General features: G+C 47.3%; 1 protein-coding gene across 1 annotated transcript in view; it reads right to left on the bottom strand.

Moving 5' to 3' along the window:
* GYS1 (glycogen synthase 1) overlaps positions 1–23260 on the bottom strand; it is a 167624-nt gene that overhangs the window by 9533 nt on the left and 134831 nt on the right. Inside the window, exons 12-13 of the mRNA XM_086930200.1 lie at positions 11932–12058; positions 11340–11435 (exon numbers count right to left, since the gene is read on the bottom strand). Of these exons, the coding sequence (XP_086786326.1) occupies positions 11340–11435; positions 11932–12058 (223 nt within the window). The remainder of the gene's footprint in view (positions 1–11339; positions 11436–11931; positions 12059–23260) is intronic.

Raw genomic sequence — 23260 nt, 5'->3', positions numbered from 1 at the left:
TTGCCAAATTTAAGTTTTGGCCTGCATCCGCCTAAAAATTTCTCATAAAATGGACGTGTCTTTGTGGTATTGACACAAGGGACACCTCAATCTTCAATGATATCACGTTTAGTCATGACAATATATTTAGTGACTCCCATCGGAGAATGTCCTCCAAGTCCAACTCATAACTGCCCATTTTGGGCCTTCAGAGAGGGGCCTTACATCATCTTGAAATACCCAGTGTCCTGAAGATGGTCTCATGGATTTAAGCGACAAAAAGTAAACGCACTCAATTTCCTCTAAAAGTTATGGTCAAATGTGTTCTTTGTAGCAGAGTTCTGCTTGCTGGACAGGATCAAATACGGAATGTGGGATCTGGATACTCTATACATTGACATGCGGTCACTTAAGATACATGTAATTCAAGAAAAACTGTTGTCAATGTATGTTGAGACTGATTTTTTGTGAACCACTGCTGTATAAATATACATTTTTTTAATACAAAATTAATAATCTTCGAATCTGCTTTGGAACTTTTTTCCTCTCTAAATAATTATGTTTTCTTGAAATGATCTTTAAACAACTGTAAATTGAGATGTTGATGTAAAAATATGACATATTGGACTGCATACTAATAGGTCAAATACATTAATGTAAATAAATCCCTTGTGTGCATTCTATTATATTACTGTTTATCCAGGCCCCTGAGAGAATATTGGTATGCCCCTTTTCTCTATATGAGTGTGTACTAGGCATTGCTGCCGGCTGCTCTCCATCAGCCAAGCCTTCAGATATCGAAACGCATGAATGGCACGGAGGCAAAGATGCGCTGCAGCCATAACTAGATAGTTTGTGAATACGCTTGGTGCTGTAGAAACCCTCAAGGGCAGCACCGTGAATTGATAATGTACAACACTTAACACAAATCTTAGGTAGTGGTGATGTGCCAGATGATTGAGGATGTGTAAGATGGCATCATTCCGTTCAAGGGTCGCCATATGATCTCTTAGGGGTAAACAACCCTGACCACAAAACCGCCACCCCGCATGTTATTACAAAGAGGTCGTTACAACGACCGCATTATAACAACGCATACCATTACCCCGCAAGTCGTAACAACGACCTGCGGAGGGGGGAGAAGGTGTTGGATTTAAAATCCAACACCTTCCCTACTGACCGCACAGACGGAGGTTGGAATAGTAGTGCAGAGGCCTGAGGTCAAGCATAGGCAGCAGGGCACCTTCCTTTTTGGGGATGAAGAAATACAGCAAGTAAACACTCTGCCTCACTTTTGCAGCCTGTCTCGCGGGCGGGGATCGGCCTCTCTGATGGCGGACGCCACGCTGCCCGCACTTGAATGAGGCATAAGGACAATTTAGAGCACGGCACGGTTACGGATTGGTTGTACCCCCATACTTGGTCCCTTCACAGTGCATGTATGTGCCAGTGGGACATAGCCTATTAGGAACACAGTGCTGTAGTATTAACTGTCTGGTTCCAATTTGGTCCGAAGAGCAAAGAACTTGACCAATCCGCCGGGGGTGGATTTATAATGAGGTCAGGCGTCGAGGCACTTATCTCGCCGATATCAGCGCAGAGGGGTAGGTGCCGCACGCTGGGCCTAAATTGGCCTCTTGTGATTGGGCATCATTGTGGTTTTGGAAATGGTGCGGGCAGGAGGCCACTGCGCAGGAGATAGAGTACCGGACTCTGAAAAGGGCAGCCATTTTGGGGGGGGGGGGGGTCGAGCGCCGCCCTTACCATGCTTCTCTAGTTGCCAAGGGTGTCTAGAGGGGCTATGCTGGGTCACCACATTCCTCATTTCGTCCCACCAGCGGGATAGTCATTGGTCCTGTTCATGGCTTCCCCATTGCTGGGGGCTTCCTGGGTATGGCACAGAAGGATAATGCTACATTGACGGTGTCTGGGTTAGGCTTACTGTGCCTTTGAGGACCGGTATGGGTCATTTTGGGCTGCATAGCTGTTCGGCATGAGGGGAAGAAGTCTATGTGTGAGCTGGGAGTTGTTGGTATTTCCCTAGTTCACGTCGCCTTAGGAGATCACAGTGGTCCGGTACTGGTTGTTCTCTAATTCTGGTCGTATTTTGGATTGCCCTACTTAGTACTCCCTGCGCCTAAGATGCAGTGTGTCTTTGAGAACAAAGACCAATTGATTCTAAAGCAAACCTGGCCCTTTCAATAAGACCTATATCAACCTAGTGGAAACGGTATTACCATTTCAATGGTACAGTGCGTCTCTCTAGGCTAGGCACTGCACCACACGTATGGATTCGGTGCGACATCCGGCCTGCCCGCATGAAGTAATTAATGGGGCTACATCGATGGCGGATAAAGAATTTCACAGTGTCTAGAACACCGAGCCAGGTATTAAGTATGATTGGTTTTGGTCGAGGTTGTCAGGGAGAGTGCATGCACAAGGAAGGGTGTCCCACTCTGCTAACGCGGGAAGAGGCGGCCACCCACCAAGGCACTGACCGGGGCGACAGTGTTGATGGCAGCGTTGGTGGTATGCTGGTTGTTGTCAGTGTTAGTCAGGTATTATGCTTGTGGTTAGAGTCCGCCACATTTCAGATCACAGGTTGCGCTGCTGATCGCATACCTTTCCGCTCAGTCACATATTGTGGAAATCTAATTTGTCTGAGTAGCAACGTAGCTCCTGTTTCTTAACGCCGCGCGTTTTCAATGGTGGTGTGAATTTGTTTCCGTTCATGATTCCTAACATGATCAAAATACAGAGAAAGCGGCAGGGGCCCCGTCGTCATCGCCGCCTCTCACATGTTGTCTCATGTCTACCTACAGGTAGTATGGCGGCGCTTGGTTTAAATGGTCAAACGCAAGCAAATGGTTCTTATGCGGGGCCTTGCCTCCTGGGTGCGGATTTCTATTGCTAGCACTTATTTGTGCCTTAATGAGTCTGGTAGTTAAAGCGGCAGAAGCAGGATTAAGATGGCCACATGTTAACTTTCACCCTCCACGGGGGGTGCCTGTTCGCAGTAATGCGGCCGCCTCGCACGTGATGTGCAGTTGTGGTGAAGCAAACGCGGTGCTAGGCGGTAACTCAAGCAAAGACCTATGGCTTCGGGGTCCACTGTTAAACTTGCACAGGTCGTCCCCCCCACCCCCCCGCCTATAAGAGTTAGGTTCTCTGTGGATTTCCATTCCCTTTTGTAACCCAGGAACAGCAATATTGTCTGGTGCCGCGCACTTCAAGCGAAAGTTTCAATTTCATTCACAAGCCACAGTTGAGACTATTTATCTTTGCACCTAACAACCTTGACATGTCAGGTATGATGTTCCAGCTGCATCATAAGTAATATTGTCATGTGTCAGCGTGCTTCAAGTGGAAGTTTTCTAGGTTATTTACAAGCCACAGTTGCTGCTTAGTTATCCTATTCAACTACAACCATATATCCAGATGCAATAACAGAAACAGAGAAAAACTAGTCGGGCGGCATACCAGCTATGCACATAATTTGCCTACACAAGCTCATGAGACCCTTCAGTTTTCAACCAGCCTAAAGTCCTGGGCGGATGTAACAGGGGTGAGCAACCATGAGGCAGAGAGGCTGTGGAATATTGGTGCCTGGCTGACATGTTTTCGTTTAACGATGCGCCAGTCATTTTATACTAGTGCGGTGTCCTCCTCACTGCCACGGAGTCAGGCTTGGGTACTAACGAAGGGGCGTGGTGTGCCTCCTGGTAGCACAAGCTAGGTGGTGTGCAGCAGTGCCTGGAACTCCTGGTTGGGTAGGTAGTGATCAGCGACTTCCCAGAAGAGCCTTACGGGTGACTAGGATCACTAAGAGGGATGAAAAGAGCTCATGCCCGATAGGGGTCTCGCCAACCACAGCCAGTCATGTTAGCGCATTTCACCAAGGAGGCACCTTGTTACTAGATAAGACCTGCGGAGCTGGTTTAGAGGCTAGGAGAAAGATACCTTGCAGCCAGAGGCAGTATCCGATGCAAGGGGCATCAGTTAGATTAGAGCCCTACTCAGAGGTATCAATAAACACATGTTATGGGGAGATACTTCCGTTCCGTTCTCACCCGTCCAAGCCTGAAAGTTACCGCCCCATCTCGCTGTTACCCTGGCCGGCAAAGATAACAGAGGCCCATGTCAGTCTGGCCCGGTCAGAACATCTAGCCCGGACCAATGCCCTCGACCCCACACAAAATGGCTTCCGTGCTGGGCACAGCACGGAGACCGCTCTTCTTGTGATGGTGGAACATCTCCGTGCGAGGTTGGATGCTGGTCAAACAGCGGCGCTGATATTATTAGATCTCAGCGCCGCCTTCGACACGGTATCTCACAGCATCCTCCTGCATCGGCTCGAGGAGATTGGCGTTGGTGGTCAGGCGCTGCAATGGTCCCGCTCCTTCCTCGGCAATCGTTCATTCTGTGTTGCCATCCCTCCCTTCAAGTCCAACTTCCAGCCTCTGGCCAGGGGGGTTCCGCAGGGGTCCTCGCTGAGTCCCACATTGTTTAATCTTTACGTGAGACCGCTGGCTGATGTCGCTAGGCAGTGGGGCCTAACTATGGTCTCATATGCCGACGACACACAGCTGGCGGTTACCCTCAGCGGGGACGCGGAACTAGATGCCCCCAGGTTCCATGATGGACTGAAGGCGGTGGCTAGCTGGTTGACGGGAAACTGTCTCCAGCTCAATGCCACTAAAACGGAGGTAATGATTGTCGGAAGGGGAGTGGAGTTGTGGGGTGATCAATGGTGGCCATCAGAGCTGGGACCTACTCCGATCCCGGTGTCAGAGTTGAAAAATCTGGGGGTCTGGCTGGACGCTGGCCTTTCCTTTGTAGGGCATACCAAAAGAACAGCAGCCTGTTGTTTCGGCCTGTTGAGAGGCTTAAGACCTGTGCTCAAATTCTTCGATGCCCCAACCAGACGGCTGGTAATCCAGGCTACCATCATCTCGCGCCTGGATTACGCAAGCTCTCTTCTAGTCGGGGCTAACCAGGCTGAGCTTACCCGTCTGCAATGGGTTCAAAATGCGGCGGCCAGAGCGATTGTTGGCCTGCCCAGATTTTGCCCGGTGACGAGTGTTCTACGCTCCCTACACTGGCTTCCAGTGAGGAAGCGTATTCTCTTTAAGGTCCTTTGTCTGACCTTCAAGATCTTGAGAGGTATAGGCCCCGAAATTTTGTCCAGCTGTCTCTCCTTCTATGTCCCCGCACGCGCCCTCCGCTCCCAAGGCCAGGCCTTTGCTGTTGTCCCTAGATTTAGGCTCAGCCGTATGGGAGGACGTTCCTTCAGCGTAAAAGCTGCACTAACCTGGAATTCTCTTCCGGTTGACATCCGTTTGCTGGAGGACCTCACGACCTTCCGGAAAGCAATAAAAACTTTTCTGTTTTAGCTGTCCCTTTTAGTCTTCCTTTTCCCTGTTGTGTTATGTTTCTCCTTGTCTATGCGCCAGGACGCTCCTTGGCTGGAATAGCTGTGCGCACAATAAAAAACAATAACATAACATAACATAACCATCCCAGGAGTTTCACAAAAGGTGTGCTGTCTTCAACAGCCTGGGAAGAAGGGTTGGAGCAAAAATACCAACAATTACTAGTACAGTTGACATGTTTATTACAGATGGGGCAGGCATAGTTGCTCATGTTGTACTCCATGTCCTCATATCTAAATACATTGGATAACCTTTTGGCACGCTGGGATACCTTAGCACTGTTAGGGGATGTAAGGTTGGTGAGGGACGCCAGCATGGTGGCACAGCACCCGTCAGTGCAGATGACAGATGGGTTGGCAGGCTATAGGGACATGGTGATCCACCCATGGCTTGGTTTAGGTGAGGTGGAACACTGAGCGGCCTTGTAGGGCATGAGATTGCGTAAATTCACTCCATGTCTACCTGTTATTGGCTGGTGCAGCACTTGGTCATCAGTCTTTACCCTCGTACTGGGGATCACCCAGGTAAAGGGGCACATTAGGGCTTAGCACCCCAGAATGATAAGCTCAAACTTGCACACGGAGCGTTATGGTTTGTATCACACAGAACTGGGGGCATCTGATTGGCCACACTCGCTGCCTGTGCATTGTGTTTTGGCCGGTTTGTTTAATCTTTTCATAGGGAAGAGATATGTGGGGTACCAAACGGCGCACAGCCTGGCACATTAAGATGGGCGCAAACTGGGTTGTTACCCATTAAATGTTTTATATGAAATGCTTTGGGGCACTTGCAACAGTGAGGGAGCTTTCTGAGGACTTGAGGGTTAGTAGCACTCCCCTCACCCAGGCACACAGGGCTTTCAGCAGAATGGCCGCAGGCTCGAGCAGGTCAGAAGGGAATTTCTGCGCAATGTTTGAAGAATGTCATGTACCATTAAGGGCATGTTCGACGAAAGGGCAGTTTACTATGAAGGTTGTTCCAAAGTCTGGGGTCAAACCGGGTGGAGCAGTAAAGTTAAAGTCCAAGCACAAACTGGCAACTATGTATTACAGAACATTTGGCATTCCCAGTATTCAAGAAAGGGCAGGGATTCATCCATATTGTCCCCTCCTGTTCCCACGGTCTTGTCGGCTCCCTGGTATTTGAGCAGAAGTTCAGAAGGGCTAGACTTCACCTAGGGTGGTGACTGGCTTAATTCGAGGGGCAAATCCTAGGGTTTCATATTTACTAACGAGTGAAATGTTCAGCTGCTGGTGCATAGTTTTATTCATTTGCAAAGTATTACTTTAAATAATAGGTGTATTGATTAGAACGATCAGTGGACGTTCCCACACCAAGGCATTTGGCAGCAGTGAGTGTTGCTATGCTGTGAGGATATAAAGGTTAAATATGACTGCCAGGCATCAGTAGCACTGAGCGGCTTAGAGGCGGTATCGGATGCAAGGGGCAGCTGTTAGATTAGAGCCCTACTCAAAGGGACCACCTTAAGTGCTTGGAAGTCTGTTGACACCGCCTTTCAATGGAAACCATTGGCTAGCGGGCTGCTCTGAGCAGAGCATTTACAGGCGTAAATAACAGTATCAGCTGCCAGTTCTAATGTGCATCTTTCACTATTTTACTCAGATAACTGGGATAGGACGCAAGGTGGGCTGGATAACTCTTGCCTCTACATTGTGTCAGGAGTGACTGTCAAAGGGATTGCACTTAAGCCAGGTATTGTTTGTGGCACCCACCACACCATGCTGATTGTTTAAAGTCACCCTAGGCCGCTTTTAAACAGCCATGCTGTAAGGATATAAAGTTAAAATACGACTGCCAGATCCCGCTGTGATGTCAGCCAATTGGCTACTTTCGGGTGGCAATCAACCGTCCTTCCTCTGTGGTGGTTAAAATGAATATCAGTAGCGGGGTAGGAAAGATCTGATCCAGCTGCAACATGCCTGTGGGAACACTTGCACTTCAAGTAGATAAGCGTCATGCTCCAGCAAGCGCTATACACAGATAGCTGGGAAAGGAAGTGAGCGGGCTGGATAATTTTGACTCACACACCCCCCCGCCCCCCCTGCATTGGCAAATCAATTGTGTCAGGAGTCAAAGGTATTGCACTTCAGCCAGGCAATGTCAACACCCAGCCCTCCAAGCCAACTATTTAAGGTCATCTTGTGCCTCATATTTACAGCCCAGTATTAGAACCCCTGGGTTGTAAGCATGAATCGCTAAATTCAACTGGACAAGAGGCGTGACCGTGGTTTACACTAGCAGAAGCTTAGGCGTGCAAAACTCCACCTTGGAGGGTGGCTGGCTGAATTTGATGGACTAGTCCATCAGGTTTCACAGCAACTGCACGTGGGAGGGTGTCAGTTACCTGTGGATAGTTCTCGCAGATACACCCTATCATACTAATTTAAATAATCGCTGTAGTTGCAAGTGGAAAGCATGAGATTCCCTCTATTTCTGCAACTGGTCACATTGACAGTAACAAAGCTGCCTGGGAGGTCTGGGTGCAACCACCACAGATTAAACTGACCAGGCAACAGCTTGGTTATAATGACCAGTGCGGTTTGGGGTACCTTTTCAAAGGGAAGAGATATGATATGTTGCCTACAATGTAGCACATTAATGTGGGCGTTGTATTGCATGTTGCAACGGTTGATTCTCTTACTACGCCAGCAGATGCGCACGTGGCCAGCAGTACGCAGACTAAGAAGTCTGGAGGCGAATACCACAGATTAAACTATAATGGCAAAATTACCGTACGACAGGAGGGACAATGGCACATACACAAAGACCCCCTTGCTTAAGCCACACATTCCATGGCGGAATAGTCACCACTTGACACTGGGAACCTTAGTTTCTAATAAGTATCATTGGTAAGATGCACACAACTCTGTGGTCTCGGGGCATATGAAGTCCCACTCTGAAATGTAGAATGCAAGAGAACTGCACATTGCCACTATTAGTGTGACAGATGCAACAATGTTATCCCTGCCAAAGCAAACTAAAGTTCTTAGGACCAGATGGACAACATAGAACCATTCACTCCAGCCTCTCTGAAGGCAGTCTGTTAGCAGAGGTGCAGAGCGGGACGTCTTGCACCAGGGTGCAGTCATCGCAGGGGCAACACAGCAGATAAGCTGCTGTCAGACGAGGGTGCTTGCGGGCTAGGAGGCCAGGCAATGTAGCAGAACCAATGCTAGGATCCCCCCTCCACCATTGGACTGCCTGAGTATGTGAGTGCAGTGGGATTTGCAGTGTTACAGGTATTTTCCCACCCACCCATGGGCAAAAGGGTACATTGCAGGAATCTGCATAAATAGAGTGAAAGCAAGACCTATAGAGCACCAAGGGTCACAGTTGGTTAGCAGGTATTTGGGTATCTGTGATCGAGCTTTACTTAAGCAAGCCTGGTAGTTGGCGTAAATTGTCACTCCATTTGGTTGCTATAACTGCAATAGTGTGCGCTATGCGAGCAATCTTGTTCGCCATGGTTTATTAATCGCAAAGGTCTGTGCACAAGTCTGGCCAACCTCAACAAAGTAGGTGCACTCTGCTCCCAGGGCAGGTTACGGGTTATTCAGCGATGCATGAAATGCCCTGTCCGCATAGCCAGAGTAAATAGGCTGGTTGTGGAAGTGGTCTTCTTAGCAAGCGTGCTAATGTTCCATACATTGGGGACACAGGCGTTCGGGAGCACAAAATGCTAGAAGGGCTGCAACTACAGGTTGCAGGAGGTGGGAGCCACATCAGCTTGCAGGGTAATTTAGCGATGTTTAAGAGCTCCCTCCTGGGAAGCCATCACCTTCTTGCAGGTCATGTAAGGCACTGGTACATTCCCAGTGAAGCATAACTTGCTCCATGCGCAAGTTCACAGAGCAAGGGGCTTTGGCTTCAGCAGGCATGCGCTATGCCGGGCAAACATCAAAAGATTATTTTTACAAAGTTGGGGTGCACCTGGCGCAGGTGGGCTAGAATCTGTTCTTACTGGACATGAATGAGGCCTAGGAAATTGCAGGTGGCAAGTGAGAATACAGCTGTGTTGGTTGGGGCTCTTTAGGTGACAGGGGCCGCCTCCAGAGCTGTGGCGGAGTTAGAGGGCGATCTGGAAGCAGTTTGGGTACAGAAGGATACCTCTGCAAGAGCACAATAAGGGTGCCAGAGTCAAATCCCAGGAGCCTCAGGGGAGGGTCCTGGAACAATGACGTTGGCGCCCCGTTAGTCCTTCAGGGGGTTGTGGGCCTGAACAACCGGGGGCTTGCCTTGCTACGCTCCGCCCTGAAAGAGGCGCGAGTAATAAGGGACTAATGTGTCACGTGATCCAGTAAGGGGATCACCCCTATAAGGGTAGGGCTGATTGGGTTTTCCACAGTGCTTGGCTCATCAGACGGGCATGGCAGCATAGGCTGGTACAGCTGCCTGCCATTGGATCGCCCGTTCGATAACCCACCATATTTGCATACTTTTGTATGGAATAAACCTGCAGCAATATTTTCTCCAAACAAAAAGTTGTGTTGTGTATTTATTCATGCATACCTATTCTGCTGTGGTGTGGGTGAGGTCTTGCGCCTATAATGGAACTATGTGGCTTCCCTCGTTCCCCGCAGGGGGCCATCTCAGAGGGAGGCCCCCCTTAGTTCCATTTGGGGCGCTTCCTTACCTCCACACTCTACTGCGGGACACCAGGAGGAGTCCAATTACCGGGCGCGCCAGACACGTAATGTATGGTGCGCCGGGGGAAGGGGGTATTTAGGCCTCCTCCCTCCATTTTAGATCCTCTTTGTTGCCTGCCATGTCGTCTCCCACCCTACAGCGTACCCGGCATGGGACAGGCAAGCGAACTACAGAGGAAGTTGTAATGTTTTCTTTGTCATTGCAGGCGGAGTTACAGGGCGATCTGGAAGCAGTTTAGGTACAGAAGGGTACCTCTGCAAGAGCACAATAAGGGTGCCAGAGCCAAATCCCAGGAGCCGCAGGAAAGGGTCCTGGAACAATTACTTTAGCGCCCCGTTAGCCCTTCGGGGGTTGTGGGCCTGAACAACTGGAGGCTTGCCTTGCTACGCTCCGCCCTGAAAGGGGCGTGAGTAAAAAGGGACCAATGTGTCACCTGATCCAGTAAGGGGGATCACCCCTATAAGGGTAGCGCTGATAGGGTTTTCCACAGTGCTTGGCTCATCAGGCGGGCAGGGCAGCATAGGCTGGAACAGCTGCCTGCCCTTGGATCGCCCGTTAGATAACCCACCATACCTTTCTATGGAATAAACTGGCAGCAAAATTTTCTCCAAACAAAAAGTTGTTGTGTATTTATTCATGCATATCTATTCTGCTGTGGTGTGGGTGGGGTCATTTGCCTATAATGGAACTTTGCTCTCTCACCACAGGCCATGTCCTTCTCCCCTATCTTGCTCCGTCCACTCTTGAAGCGCTTTGAAATCTCTCTCCCCTGCTCCCCTCTCCCTGCCTTTGAGCTGAATGTTTCCTGGCTCGGTCCCCTCCACGTACAACATATTTAGTCATGCTTCCCTCAGTATCACTCTTCCGGTGCCTCTCTCTGTCTCCAGAGTCTTGAATTTGGCTCAGGTGACCGGAAGGTTACGTCATCCATAAATGCATGTTTGCTTAATGCCAGAAGTGGCTTAGAAAAGTTCGCAAAAAAGAACACTGAATGAACAGCTGTCACTGAGAAATACATTGACGTGATCTGCAGTTAAGGGGGAGGAATGCCTCCGACCTCTATCCTTCTTCCTTCTAAGGTCGGTAAATTGAGTACCATCACATCTGGCATAGATGCGGTATCAAGCGCTCTTAGGAAAATCTATTTTTATTGCACGGGACCTCAACAATTAAAAGAAGACAGTGACCATGCGCCAATCCATGCAATAAACAAGGAGTAGAGGAAGGGGGCGGCGATGCACCCTGCACAGAAGTACTGACCGTAGGCCGAGGGGTCCGCGATGTGCTCTTCCATGAAGCAACCGAAGCCGGACAGGTTGGTGGAAATGCTGGGTATCCCCATCACGGTGCATTCGGCTAAGAAAGGAGAGAAGACAGGAGGTTTACTCTCGCGTGCACCTCACGGTGAGACACGACAAAGGCCAGGACAGCATTCAAATCGTGTTATGAGGACGTCACTGATAAGACATGCATACTACATCTAAGTGAGATCATTACAACAACGAGATTTGGAGAGGAAACCAGCAGGAGTGCGATAGTAAAGGAGTCATAAGCGACAATTCGACTGCTATTCTCTATTCAGCCACAAGGTGGCAGGATAATACAAAGAATGGACACCAACAGCACCCCCAATGGTGCAAAATTCGAGCGAGAGATTAATAACGAGCAAAGCAAATAAAAAGAACGAAAGAATAATGCAAATTGTAACAGGAAACGATGAAGAAAATGTAAAAGGGCTAAAATTACAAACAAAACAGGACCACAATAATTAGTAAGAAAAGAATACATCAAGACAAAGGGGAAAAGCAAAGGGTACCTCACAATGGGTAACAGCGGAGGGGTGAGCTCTTACCTGGTGTGTAGCCCCAGGGTTCATAGTAGGAGGGAAAGACCCCCAGGTGGCATCCACGCACAAACTCCTCATAATCCACCGGCAGGAGTGGGCTGGTGGAGGACAGGAACTCTGGGTGGAAAATAACCTGCGAGGAGTAGACAGGAGAGTGTTAATGCACAGAGAGGAGGAGGAGGAACACAGCCTGCTTATGCAGAAGGGAAGCCCATAAGAACACTAATGCACACCTAAGCAGAGGGGAAGACCATCAGAACACTAATGCACACCCAAGCAGAGGGGAAGACCATCAGAATACTAATGCACACCTAGCAACAACAGCAGAGAGGTGGCAGGCGGAAGGAAATACAGGTGGAAAATAACCTGAGAGAATGAGGCTGGAGAGTGTTAATGCACACCCAGAGAGGAGGAAGACACTGCGCTTGTTAATGCACACCTAAGCAGAGGGGAAGACCATCAGAACACTAATGCACACCTAGCAACAACAGCAGAGAAGTGGTAGAAAGGAGGAAATACAGGTGGAAAATAACCTGAGAGAAGGAGACAGTAGGTGGCCACCTCTCGCCAGGTCACTACAGACAGTTTCCAGTCATTGACCTTTCTGTGATAACCTAATGCAGTCTGGGTGCTGCAGTCTTGCTTTGTTCTCACTGAACTCATTAGACACAAACACCTAAAAACAATGGTTTGTCGATATAAAGTTCAGGACTAGAGACAGTGTTCGTAATGACCTGGAGTGAGGTGGTCACCCTAACAGGGAGAGTTTAAAGGCACACCTAGAAACAGGGGGAGGCAGTGAAAGCGTTCATGAACATCCAGAGACAGAAAGATTAAAGGGGGACACATTGTGACTGATAATGTACACACAGATGGAGTAGGGGTAGAATAGTTACACGCGTAGAGAGAGCAAGAGTGGTCCAGTGGAGAGGAACTCTGCCCACAGCAGCCACCCCTGCATGCCGACGTCAGTCGTCTCCTGTTTTTTGCACGCTGTCAGACGCGGAGCATGGTTGACAAGAAGGACTTTGTACAGGCAGTGTGCAAAAACGAGCGTGGGATGTAACTTCCAAAAGTCCACTCCACAGAACAGGGAGGTGGGGTGTGGGAGAACCAGCTAGAGAATAAACCAGAAAGAGCAATACCAAAGGGACCAAATCCAAATTCTTCTGCTGGATACTTCCAACTGCAGATTCCTCAATGTTTGAATAAGTACCAAAGTGACGCCCCTCTGAAGACACGGGTCCGAGGAGTGGATTCACACAAGGAAGTCCTGCAGGACCGAACACACTGGCCCCCTCGGTTGACTTAAGATATGGTAACTAGTGCCAGGTCAAAGTATGGGCAGACACCCCCATGGGCCATGGCAGATGTCAGCAACAGGACATTACAGAACCTCCCACCCCGGTGAACATGCCCCAAGACCGTCCAGATGATGACTTGCCAGTGAATAGCACAGCTTGATGCAGAGGACAATCCACTGCTATAGGGTCTGGTCTGGGCTGCCTTTTCTTTATTTGCACCACCAAACCCCATGATCGAGAAGGTATCCCTAGTCCCATCAATGTCGAAACTAAGGGCGCGTTGTTGGTCAGAACGGGCAAGTCTCTCCTGCTCTTTAGCTAGATGTGATGGAGGAAACAACGCAGGAGCAAGATATACTGCCCTACACGCAACAGCAACACCACTTTTGAGAGAAGCATGCATGTGTCCCAAGAACCAGCTGCCCAGGGTAAAATGAAGTACACAGAGGCTGGACTGAAAAGGCCTGTGACTCACTGATGTGATGCACAGAAGGGACAGCAAAGAGAAAGAGCCGTCAAGGGCAGGAGGCTAAGGGGACAGGTATGAAGTGCTCACACGAAGGTTATAGGTTGCTTATTAGCGCACATGCATTGAGGCTTCCTCCTGTTATACAAGTACACAAGATGGAAGGATCACACTAAACCTTTAAAAATAGGGATTAAAAAGTAGGGTCCAAGATTTTTTGCAAAAGGTAAGTAATGAAGGGAGTGGGGAGTGCTTGTAGTTCTCAAAGTAGTTTGTTTCGCTGCTTTGCTATGGAAACCGAAAAAGCCCCATCAGCAAAAGAAATTGGTTTAATCCTGGGAATATGCAACAGAAATGAATAGGAGTGAAATCATTTAGGGGGGGGCGTACGTGGAATTTTGGGGTTTTAAATGCTAGGGAAGACTAACGACTGACTCGAGGTCCAATATCCAAGGATTTAAACAGAAGGATTTTCTAATGCGCTCAGAATGTGAGAGATGGGGCCCTTCCTCTTGACCCTGTAACAAGACATCCAAAGAAGGCATCCAAAGAAGGCATCCAAAGAAGGCATCCTGCACGAGCTGCAGCCAGGAAGGAGTTGGTTAGGAAGGGTTCAATACATTCCCATGGTCCAAGCGTGACGTACAAGAGCCATTAATTACCACGGTGGTGTGACAATCTGGGGCAATAAAAGGAAGAATCTTCAGATGTTTTATATGCCCAAAGCAGGAGCAGGACTGTCGTTTCCAGTCCACAGAGGGCAGCAGCATCTTTTGTAATCCGCTCCAGTTTGAGGGTTTTGATGATCAGCTCCCTGCCATCTGCATTTGTATAACATTGGATGTCCATGGAATGAAGGGAGTTGGCCACAGGCAGCATGCACACAAAGAGGGGAGAGCACAGACTCATGCACAACATGTCTGGTAGATGTCTGGTAGATCCTTCTTCTGATTTAGTAGGGGGGAGGCATGGTCTGAAAATTCTCAAAAAGGAACAAATCTCTTTCAGGGTTAGATCGTTGCAGCCCTTGACCTGTGATCCAATCAGAAGTAGGGGATGGTAAGTAGTTTTGAAGGGTGCAGAGAGACCAGAGCCCGACACCACAAATCCCCTGAGATCATCGGGCACAGAGGACACCGCTAGCTCCATGCGGTGACCCGTCCACAGCCGGCCGGACGGCATGGAGCAAGCAAGGAGTCTCTAAAACCGGATGCAACTGGGTAAAGACCAACTATTCCATCATTTCCCCCAGACAGAACGGTAAGGAGAGAGGGTGTTGCTTCTAATTGGAGAATGAAGTAGAATACAGGGGTTTGGACTCGTGACTGCATTTCACTCTTCTTTCAGCCCTGAAAACCTCTAAGTTAAGGGCAGCTTCATGCGCATGCCAAGCGCAGTTTCTAGAATGGGGACTCTGACTCGTGGCAGGTTTTATCATTTTAGGAGTAGAATTGAGTCCGATAAATTTGTCATCTTCGGCAAGCTTCAAGATTCGCTATGATGCTAATGAGGGCAGGTATGATAGTAGCCTCTGGGCGACTCAAAGCCCTCCATCATCTCTAGATTACTACATATTTCATAGTACTAATTTTATTAATTTTCTGATCTTTTAAGGTGAGGGGGACAGCGGAGTGGTTAGTCCAGGCCACAAGAATTGGATAATTTGTGCTACAAGTGATCAGTGCATCAAGAAGGCAGGTGCTGAGTGATTAGTGTTCTCTTTATTTAATAATTGTGAGATTGAAGACTTGTAGGTCTTTGAGAAAGCAAAGGGCAGGCTGGCTTACTGTTATTGCCTCAGGGTAAAGTCTCCGAAAATAATAGTACAGCGGCTCTTCAAGGCAAATTTGCCTAGATCGTCAATTAGATTTAAAGTCAATTCTAGACTGATTTGGGGAGGGCGTACAAGCAGAGCAGGATTATAGTTTTAGAATTTTTTTTATACATGCATGCCAGTGTTTCTCCCACAAGTGTTCCCAAAGGATTCTTTTTTTATTACAAGATCATTTTTATAAGAACTGCTGCACCACTGCTAGTTTTGCCCTGCCAATCAAACCCAAGGATAGAATAATAGGGTGGCAGAAGCTCATCTAGAGAATAATCTGAACAGTTTTGTAGCCAGGCTTTCATAATGCAGCATATATCTACATTGTGCGTCTCAGAGAGATGTGTCATCAGGCTGCTTTAATATGCAGCTAGAATTAGAAGTTACTGCTTGTAGAAACATATGAGAGTGAACCCAGCAGAGAGGGACATTATGGTACAGATTGTCTTTCTTTAATGTAGTCTTAAGGGCTTCAGTTATTTCATAGTAAAATGAAACAGGCAAAGGAGTGCAATGTGGTCATGGAAGATGATAGATTTGGTTTCATGAACCATAGCCTTGCAGGAAGAAGGGGAAGCCGTACTTGTCAGAGGCTTGATGACCATCTGTAGTAGAGTTGATAACAAAAGAGCTTGTGCCTGGAGGTGTTCGGGCAGTAGAGTGCAGATGAGCTTACCTTCGGAGTGCCCGCTGCATGGCAATGCAACAACCACCTCTATATAGTCCCAAAGCATGTGGCACAAGCAAAGATTGTACCACCTACAGGGGAGGTGTAACTTTACTCACTTAAAATGGTTGGTACGATGGAAGTAGAAAACACTGTATGTGACTTGGGAAAACTGCACCCTGACAGACTGCAGGCAGTGAGTGAAATATATACACGCACCAGCAGGAGATGCATTATGGTAGTAGCCCAAGTACCCACAGAACCATCAACACAGGAACAATAGTTATAGCCTGAAGCATACAGATAATAGCCTGTTTGTCCTAGAGTCACTGCAATGGTAGAAAAGCCTTCAAGGGGACTGTGCCCAAAATGGCCAAATAACGGACTATCTTCTTCAAATGTTTAAGATGAGATTTGGACTGGTTGAGGAAAAAACCCAGGATTGACAAAAGCATTTTATGTTCTGCGGATGGTTGGAAACTAGCTGCAGCGAGCTCTGACCGGAGAAGTTGGGCTGCAGCAATCGACATGACCTTTGCTAAGCCCAGACTGCTGAAGTAAGTCTGAAAGGCAGGACAATAAAGTCAAATTTAACCCAAAACCCAAAATGGAGATACATCTGTGGGATTGCAGATCTGGCACATGAAAGTACTCGTCCGTAGGTCCAGGGACCAGGGACACCATCCAATCCTACTGGTCAAAGGCCAGGAGAACATGAATGAGGGTCATAATCCTGAACTTCTTGAGAAATGAGTGTACGAACCTAAGATTTATAATCAGTCTCAAGCCCCCACCCTTCTTAGGGATTAGGGAGTACTGTGAGTAACAATCCATTTAACGCCTACCTCAGACACAATCCAGACTGCCCAGTTTACGACCAACAGCAACACTTACCTGGAGAGCATACTGGCATGATTTGTCAACAGCAGAGTAAAAATACTGCTGAGGAGGTAGAGGAATTAGAAGTCAGTTTCCCTTCACATATGATTGCGTATCAAATATGGTGTAGCGTGACTCAGAGTTAACTCTTGCTGAAGGTGCACTGGAATACAGGGCTGGAGCCAGATCTGGAACCGGCATTACTGTAGCCTGAAGCAGCGATAATGGGAGGAGAGAGTAATGAAGAGAGGTAGAGACAAAGACAACTGGCGATGGCTAACCGTTTTGTGTCAGTCGGTGCTGGGGAAGGCACACCAAAGGAAGTTTGACTGGAGGCTTGGAAGTTCCATTGAGCCCAACTGCTCTCCAGAGGAAGTCAGAATGAATTTGAACATCTGCAGCATGGTTTCTTGAAGGCCGCAACCTGCTATGTAAAGAACTATGACACAGAGTTTGGCTTCCCCCTTCGTGATGGTGCTAGGGTGCTGAAGTATACAAAAAAGTGGTGGATGGACTATATGACTTAATATCAGCCACGTGTAGTTGCTTGGACGCATCCTTGTCCATTGATACCACATCACCCCGGTTTGGACACAGCTGTATGCAAATCAGTCTCGACCATGTTCCAATAGGAACAATTAATCCAGAACTGCCAGGCCAGGTCCTCCCTGAAACGGAACACAAGCAACCCAAGACTGCATCTGGATGTATTGGTCAAGAGACTTGGGTTTGTGGCTGGTACTAAAGCACTACAGATATGCTGCTCTGTAACCAAAATCTGTTTGTGGCACATACAACATGGTTTGAAGGCGGCCATCTTTAGGGGCGACATTCCTACACGCTTCCAAAAAGGTTAGAGAAGCAAATATACTTTGCTTAAAAAAAGTTGAAGCAGAGCTCTGGATCCAAGTTGAAGGGCATGGAAAAAAGGAACTGATGTCAGAACATGGTGTAGTGCCAACATGCAGAGATGCATCATCATGGCATGAGAGAGTCTGGAAGGAGGCAGATGAAGCCCCCGCCCATGCAGGAGCTCTTGCAAAAGTCGCAGGATCCAGTCTGGTGCCGAGTAAGATTCAGAAAGCATCTCCGGTCAGAAGTATTCATCAGAAAGGAGTAGTTTCTGTCCTGTAACTCCAGTTCTGTAGTAGGGGTATCTCTGTTATAGTCATAATCTAGTGAATAGTCCCGCCCATGTGCGTGGACCCCGGCAATCAAAAATAATCTCTTAAGTTGTCAAAATAATGCAGAAACTGCAAAGACACTTAAGAGATAATTTAAAGACAAATAATGCAGCCTATATCCACAGGCTACACTGTCCAGTACTTCAACTAGAAATTCCACCAAAATTCACCACACACAGCACAGCCTGCTAGTTTCTACCATAGAGAAACCTGCCTCCCCTAGTCAAAGACTCAGGAATGATAGAGAGGAAGGCAGGGACAGACAAGCCCCATAGGCTGCCATTATGTGGCTTAAATAGGATACTGTGCCTTTAAGAGAACTTTCCAGAACTTCTCCCAGTATCCCAGAATGCATAGCAGGTCCCTCTTACTTCAGTTCTTTTTGAAGGCGAAGCACGCCAGACCTGTCGCATTCTTGTATGATGAAAAAATCTCCACCGGGGAGGAGGGCGGGCGCTTATGACTATAACAGAGATACCCCTACTACAGAACTGGAGTTACAGGACAGAAACTACTACTCCTGTAGTAGGGGATCTCTGTGTATAGTCATAATCTAGTGAATAGAATGGCAAGCCCATCCCCACACCAAAGCGGCGGTGGAGAATAAGGAATATGCTACTTACCAGTATGCATCTGTTCTTGGCATAGAGGGCTGCAGAGTGGTACATTATGAATAGATCGCCATCTGGTGTTGGGCTCGGATGATTGCACTTTGTTTTTCTCTTGGAGAGTCTTTTGTCTCTTGGTGACTCCTCCCTTGGTTGGTAGTGCGCATGGGCATCGGCTCCATCCTTAGATTGTTTTGCCATAGTAGGGTTAGATGGAGTAGTATAGTAGAATACAGATAAGAGTGCCCATGTAAGTGTATCTAAATAAGATAATGTTGGAACAGACACAGGTTTCCGGGGAGGCTGGGAGGGCATGTACCACTCTGCAGCCCTCTATGCCAAGAACAGATGCATACTGGTAAGTAGCATATTCCGTTCGAGGCATATGGGCTGCAGATGGTACATTATGAATAGACTATATAGCAGTTCTCTCCCTAGCGGTGGTCGCCCGTGTCTGTTGCAACTGTCTGAAACAATGTTTTTAATACTGCTTGTCCCACTCTAGCTTGTTGTGTTGTGTGCACATCTACACAATAGTGTTTTGTGAAGGTGTGCGGTGTAACCCAGGTAGCCGCTTTGCATATGTCATCTAGTGGAATGTTTCCCAGAAATGCCATAGATGCTCCTAGTTTACGTGTAGAGTGAGCTCTAGGAGGAACAGTTAATGTTCTCTTTGCCTTTAAGTAGCATATTTGAATGCATTTTACAATCCATCTGGCAATGCCCGCTTTGGAGATGGGATTGCCTTTATGTGTGGGAGAAAACGCAACAAATAGCTGTTTTGTCTTTCTGAAAGTTTGTGTTCTTTCTATATAGTACAATATGGCCCTTCTAACATCCAGTGTATGTAGGGCTCTTTCAGCTACTGTTTGTGGTTTTGGAAAGAAAACCGGTAATTCCACTGACTGATTGATGTGGAATGCTGAAATAACCTTCGGTAAGAATTTTGGGTTTGTTCTAAGAACCACTTTATTTTGGTGTAGCTGCATAAATGGTTCTTGAATCGTAAAAGCCTGCAGTTCACTTACTCTTCTAAGTGACGTGATAGCTATGAGGAAGGCTACCTTCCATATGAGGAATTGTATTTCACACCTATGCATAGGTTCAAATGGTGGCCCCATTAGTCTGGTAAGCACTATGTTGAGATTCCAGACTGGGGAAGGTGGTCTTCTTGGTGGAATGACTCTTTTGAGTCCTTCCATGAAAGCTTTAATTGCTGGTACTTTGAACAGTGACAGATGTCTGTTTTGTAGGTATGCCGCTATGGCTGCTAGATGAACTCTGATAGAGGTATATGCTAGGTTACATTGCTGTAAGTGTAACAAATAGCAAATGATTTGTTTAGTGGATGCGTCCAGAGGGTTGATGTGCTTACTGTTACAGTGTATAGCAAACCTCTTCCATTTTGCTGCATAGCATGCTCTGGTGGTAGGACGTCTTGCTTGTTTAATGATTTCCATGCATTCTGGTGGTAAATCTAAATACCCAAACTCTATGACCTCAGGAGCCAGATCGCTAGGTTCAGTTGTTTGGGATCTGGGTGCATTATTTCTCCATGGTTCTGTGTAAGATGCATGGGTAATAACCTTAGCTTTTGATGTGGTACTTGTGAGAGTTGTAGCAGCGTGGTGAACCACGGCTGTCTTGCCCACGTGGGTGCCACTAGTATCATTGTCATTGAATGCTGCTGTAGTTTCCGAACCAGTAATGGAATTAGTGGTAGAGGAGGGAACGCGTAAGCAAATCTGTTGTACCAATTTATCCACAGTGCATTGCCCTGGGACCTTTGGTGTGGGTACCTGGATGCGAATTCTTTGCATTTTGCGTTCTGATGATTGGCAAACAGATCTATCTCTGGTTGCCCCCATTTTTGGAAGAATGGCTGTAGTATTTGGTCGTGCAGCTCCCATTCGTGTACTTGTTCTGACTGTCTGCTTAGGATGTCTGCTATTTGGTTTTGAATTCCTGGTAGGTGTTCCGCTAACAGGTAGATCTTTTGAGGAATGGCCCATCTCCATATGTCCTGTGCTAGTCTGGACAGTTGGAGAGAGTGTGTCCCCCCCTGTTTTTGAATATAATACATTGCAGTCATGTTGTCTGTTCTGATCAGGACTGCTTTGCCTGTTATTTGCATTTGGAAAGCTTTTAGTGCTAGAAATATTGCTAATAGCTCTAGGTAGTTGATGTGCAGTTTCTTTTGCTGCACACTCCACTTCCCCTGTACTGTGTATCTGTCCATATGCGCTCCCCATCCGGAGAGCGATGCGTCCGCTGTTATTATCACTTGTGGAATTGGCTCTAGGAACGACCGTCCCTTGGAAATGTTTTCTGTGTTCCACCACTTCAGAGAGCGATACGTCCGGTCGTCTACCAACACCAGATCTGTAATCTGACCTTGAGCCTGATTCCACTGTGTCGCTAGACACTCTTGTAGTGGGCGCATTTGTAGTCTGGCATGTGGTATTAGCAGTATGCAGGAGGACATCATGCCTAATAGTTGCATAAACACTCGTGCTGGTAGTGAGTGTTGTGGTTGAAATCTTTCTATTAACCCGACCATTGTCTGTACTCTGATTGGGTTGGGGTATGCTATTGCCTTTTCTGTGTCCACTGTAGCCCCCAGGTATTGCTGAATCTGGTTTGGTTGCAGGTGTGATTTTTTGTAGTTCACCGTGAAACCTAGGTGGTGCAGCAATTGAATTGTCTTCTGTGTGTTGTGAAGACATTCTTCCTTTGACTTGGCCTTTATTAGCCAATCGTCCAAGTATGGGAAGACATGTATTTGTTGTCTTCTCAGGTGTGCTGCCACCACAGCTAGGCATTTTGTGAAAACTCTCGGTGCTGTTGTGACACCGAATGGAAGGACTTTGAACTGATAGTGTTGTCCTTCTAACACAAACCTTAGGTATTTTCTGTGGGCTTTGTGAATTGGGATATGAAAGTAAGCGTCTTTTAGATCCAGTGTAGAAAGAAAGTCCCCTTTCTTCAGTAAAGGGAGTACTTGTTGGAGCGTGACCATGTGGAAGTGCTCCGAATTTATGTAAGCATTGAGAGGTCTGAGGTCTAATATTGTTCGTAGGGACCCGTCCTTTTTGGGGATTAGGAAGTATAGAGAGTATACTCCTGTGCCCTGTTGATCTTTTGGGACCTTCTCTATTGCATGCTTTTGTAGAAGTGCTAGCACTTCTTCTCTTAACAATGTCAGATGATCCTGACTCATTGGACGCTGTTTGGGGGGGGAGGTTTGGGGGGGTAGCTGTGAGTTCTAGGCAATAACCATGTTGGATAATTTGTCTCACCCACTTGTCTGACGTGATGTTTTCCCAGACAGGTAGGAACTGTGATAGACGTCCCCCGACCGGTGTTATGTGGTCTGTGGGGAGTTCTATGAAGTCACTGTTTTGGTGTTGAGGCGTTGCGGTTATTATTATTTCCGCGGCCTCTTCCCTTATTGTTGTTACCTCTGTAACTGCCTCTTGAATTACCTCTGGGTGATGTTGGTGTGAAAGATGTGGATTGCTGATTCGTTCCTGTGTTCTTTGAGCCCCCTCTATAGGTGGATCTACGAAAGGAACCTCTGTGTGTTGGCTGTTGCAATGCTCCCATTGACTTAGCCGTTTCCGTATCTTTCTTCATTTTCTCTAATGTCTCGTCTGTACTTGAACCAAACAATGTCTTTTGATCAAATGGTTTGTTCAGTAGGGCTGTTTGTACCTCTTGTTTGAATCCTGAGATTCTAAGCCATGCGTGCCTTCTTAGCATGACACTAGTGTTAATCGATCTTGCTGCAGTGTCTGCTGCGTCTAATGCACATTTAATGGAAGTATTTGTTATTATTTTACCTTCCTGTATTAATTGGTCTGCCTTCTTCTGATGTTCTTTTGGGAGATGTGTAAGAAGTTTTTCTAACTCATCGTAATGTGCCCTGTCGTAACGTGCGAGTAGTGCTTGTGTATTGGCTATACGCCAGCTATTCGCTGCCTGTGATGCTACTCTTTTACCTGATGCATCTATTAACTTTGACTCTTTATCTGGTGGAGGAGCCTCTCCTGTAGATAATGAGTTTGCTCTTTTACGAGCGTTTGAGACCACCAGCGAGTCTAGCGGTACATGCCCTCTAATAAATATTGGGTCCTTTGGAGCCGCTTTGTATTTTTTATCAATTCTTGGGTTTAACACCCTGGCTCTCACTGGGTTTTCGAATATCTCATCTGTGTGAGTAAGAAGACCTTTCAACATAGGAAGAGTACCTGATGTTCTCTGTGCATTAGGTAGAGTCTCTAACAAGAAATCCTCTATTTGAGGTTCTGTATGTATATCTACCTTATGGTATTTTGCTGCCCTATTAATGAGCTGCACAAAACCTGTGTTATCATCAGGTGGTGAAGGCTTTGAGGGATAT

Source organism: Lissotriton vulgaris, chromosome 7 (assembly GCF_964263255.1).
Source record: "Lissotriton vulgaris chromosome 7, aLisVul1.2, whole genome shotgun sequence".
Classification (NCBI taxonomy): Eukaryota; Metazoa; Chordata; class Amphibia; order Caudata; family Salamandridae; genus Lissotriton; species Lissotriton vulgaris.
Note: the sequence above shows the minus strand (reverse complement) of the source record. Positions and strands in the feature narration are given on the sequence as shown.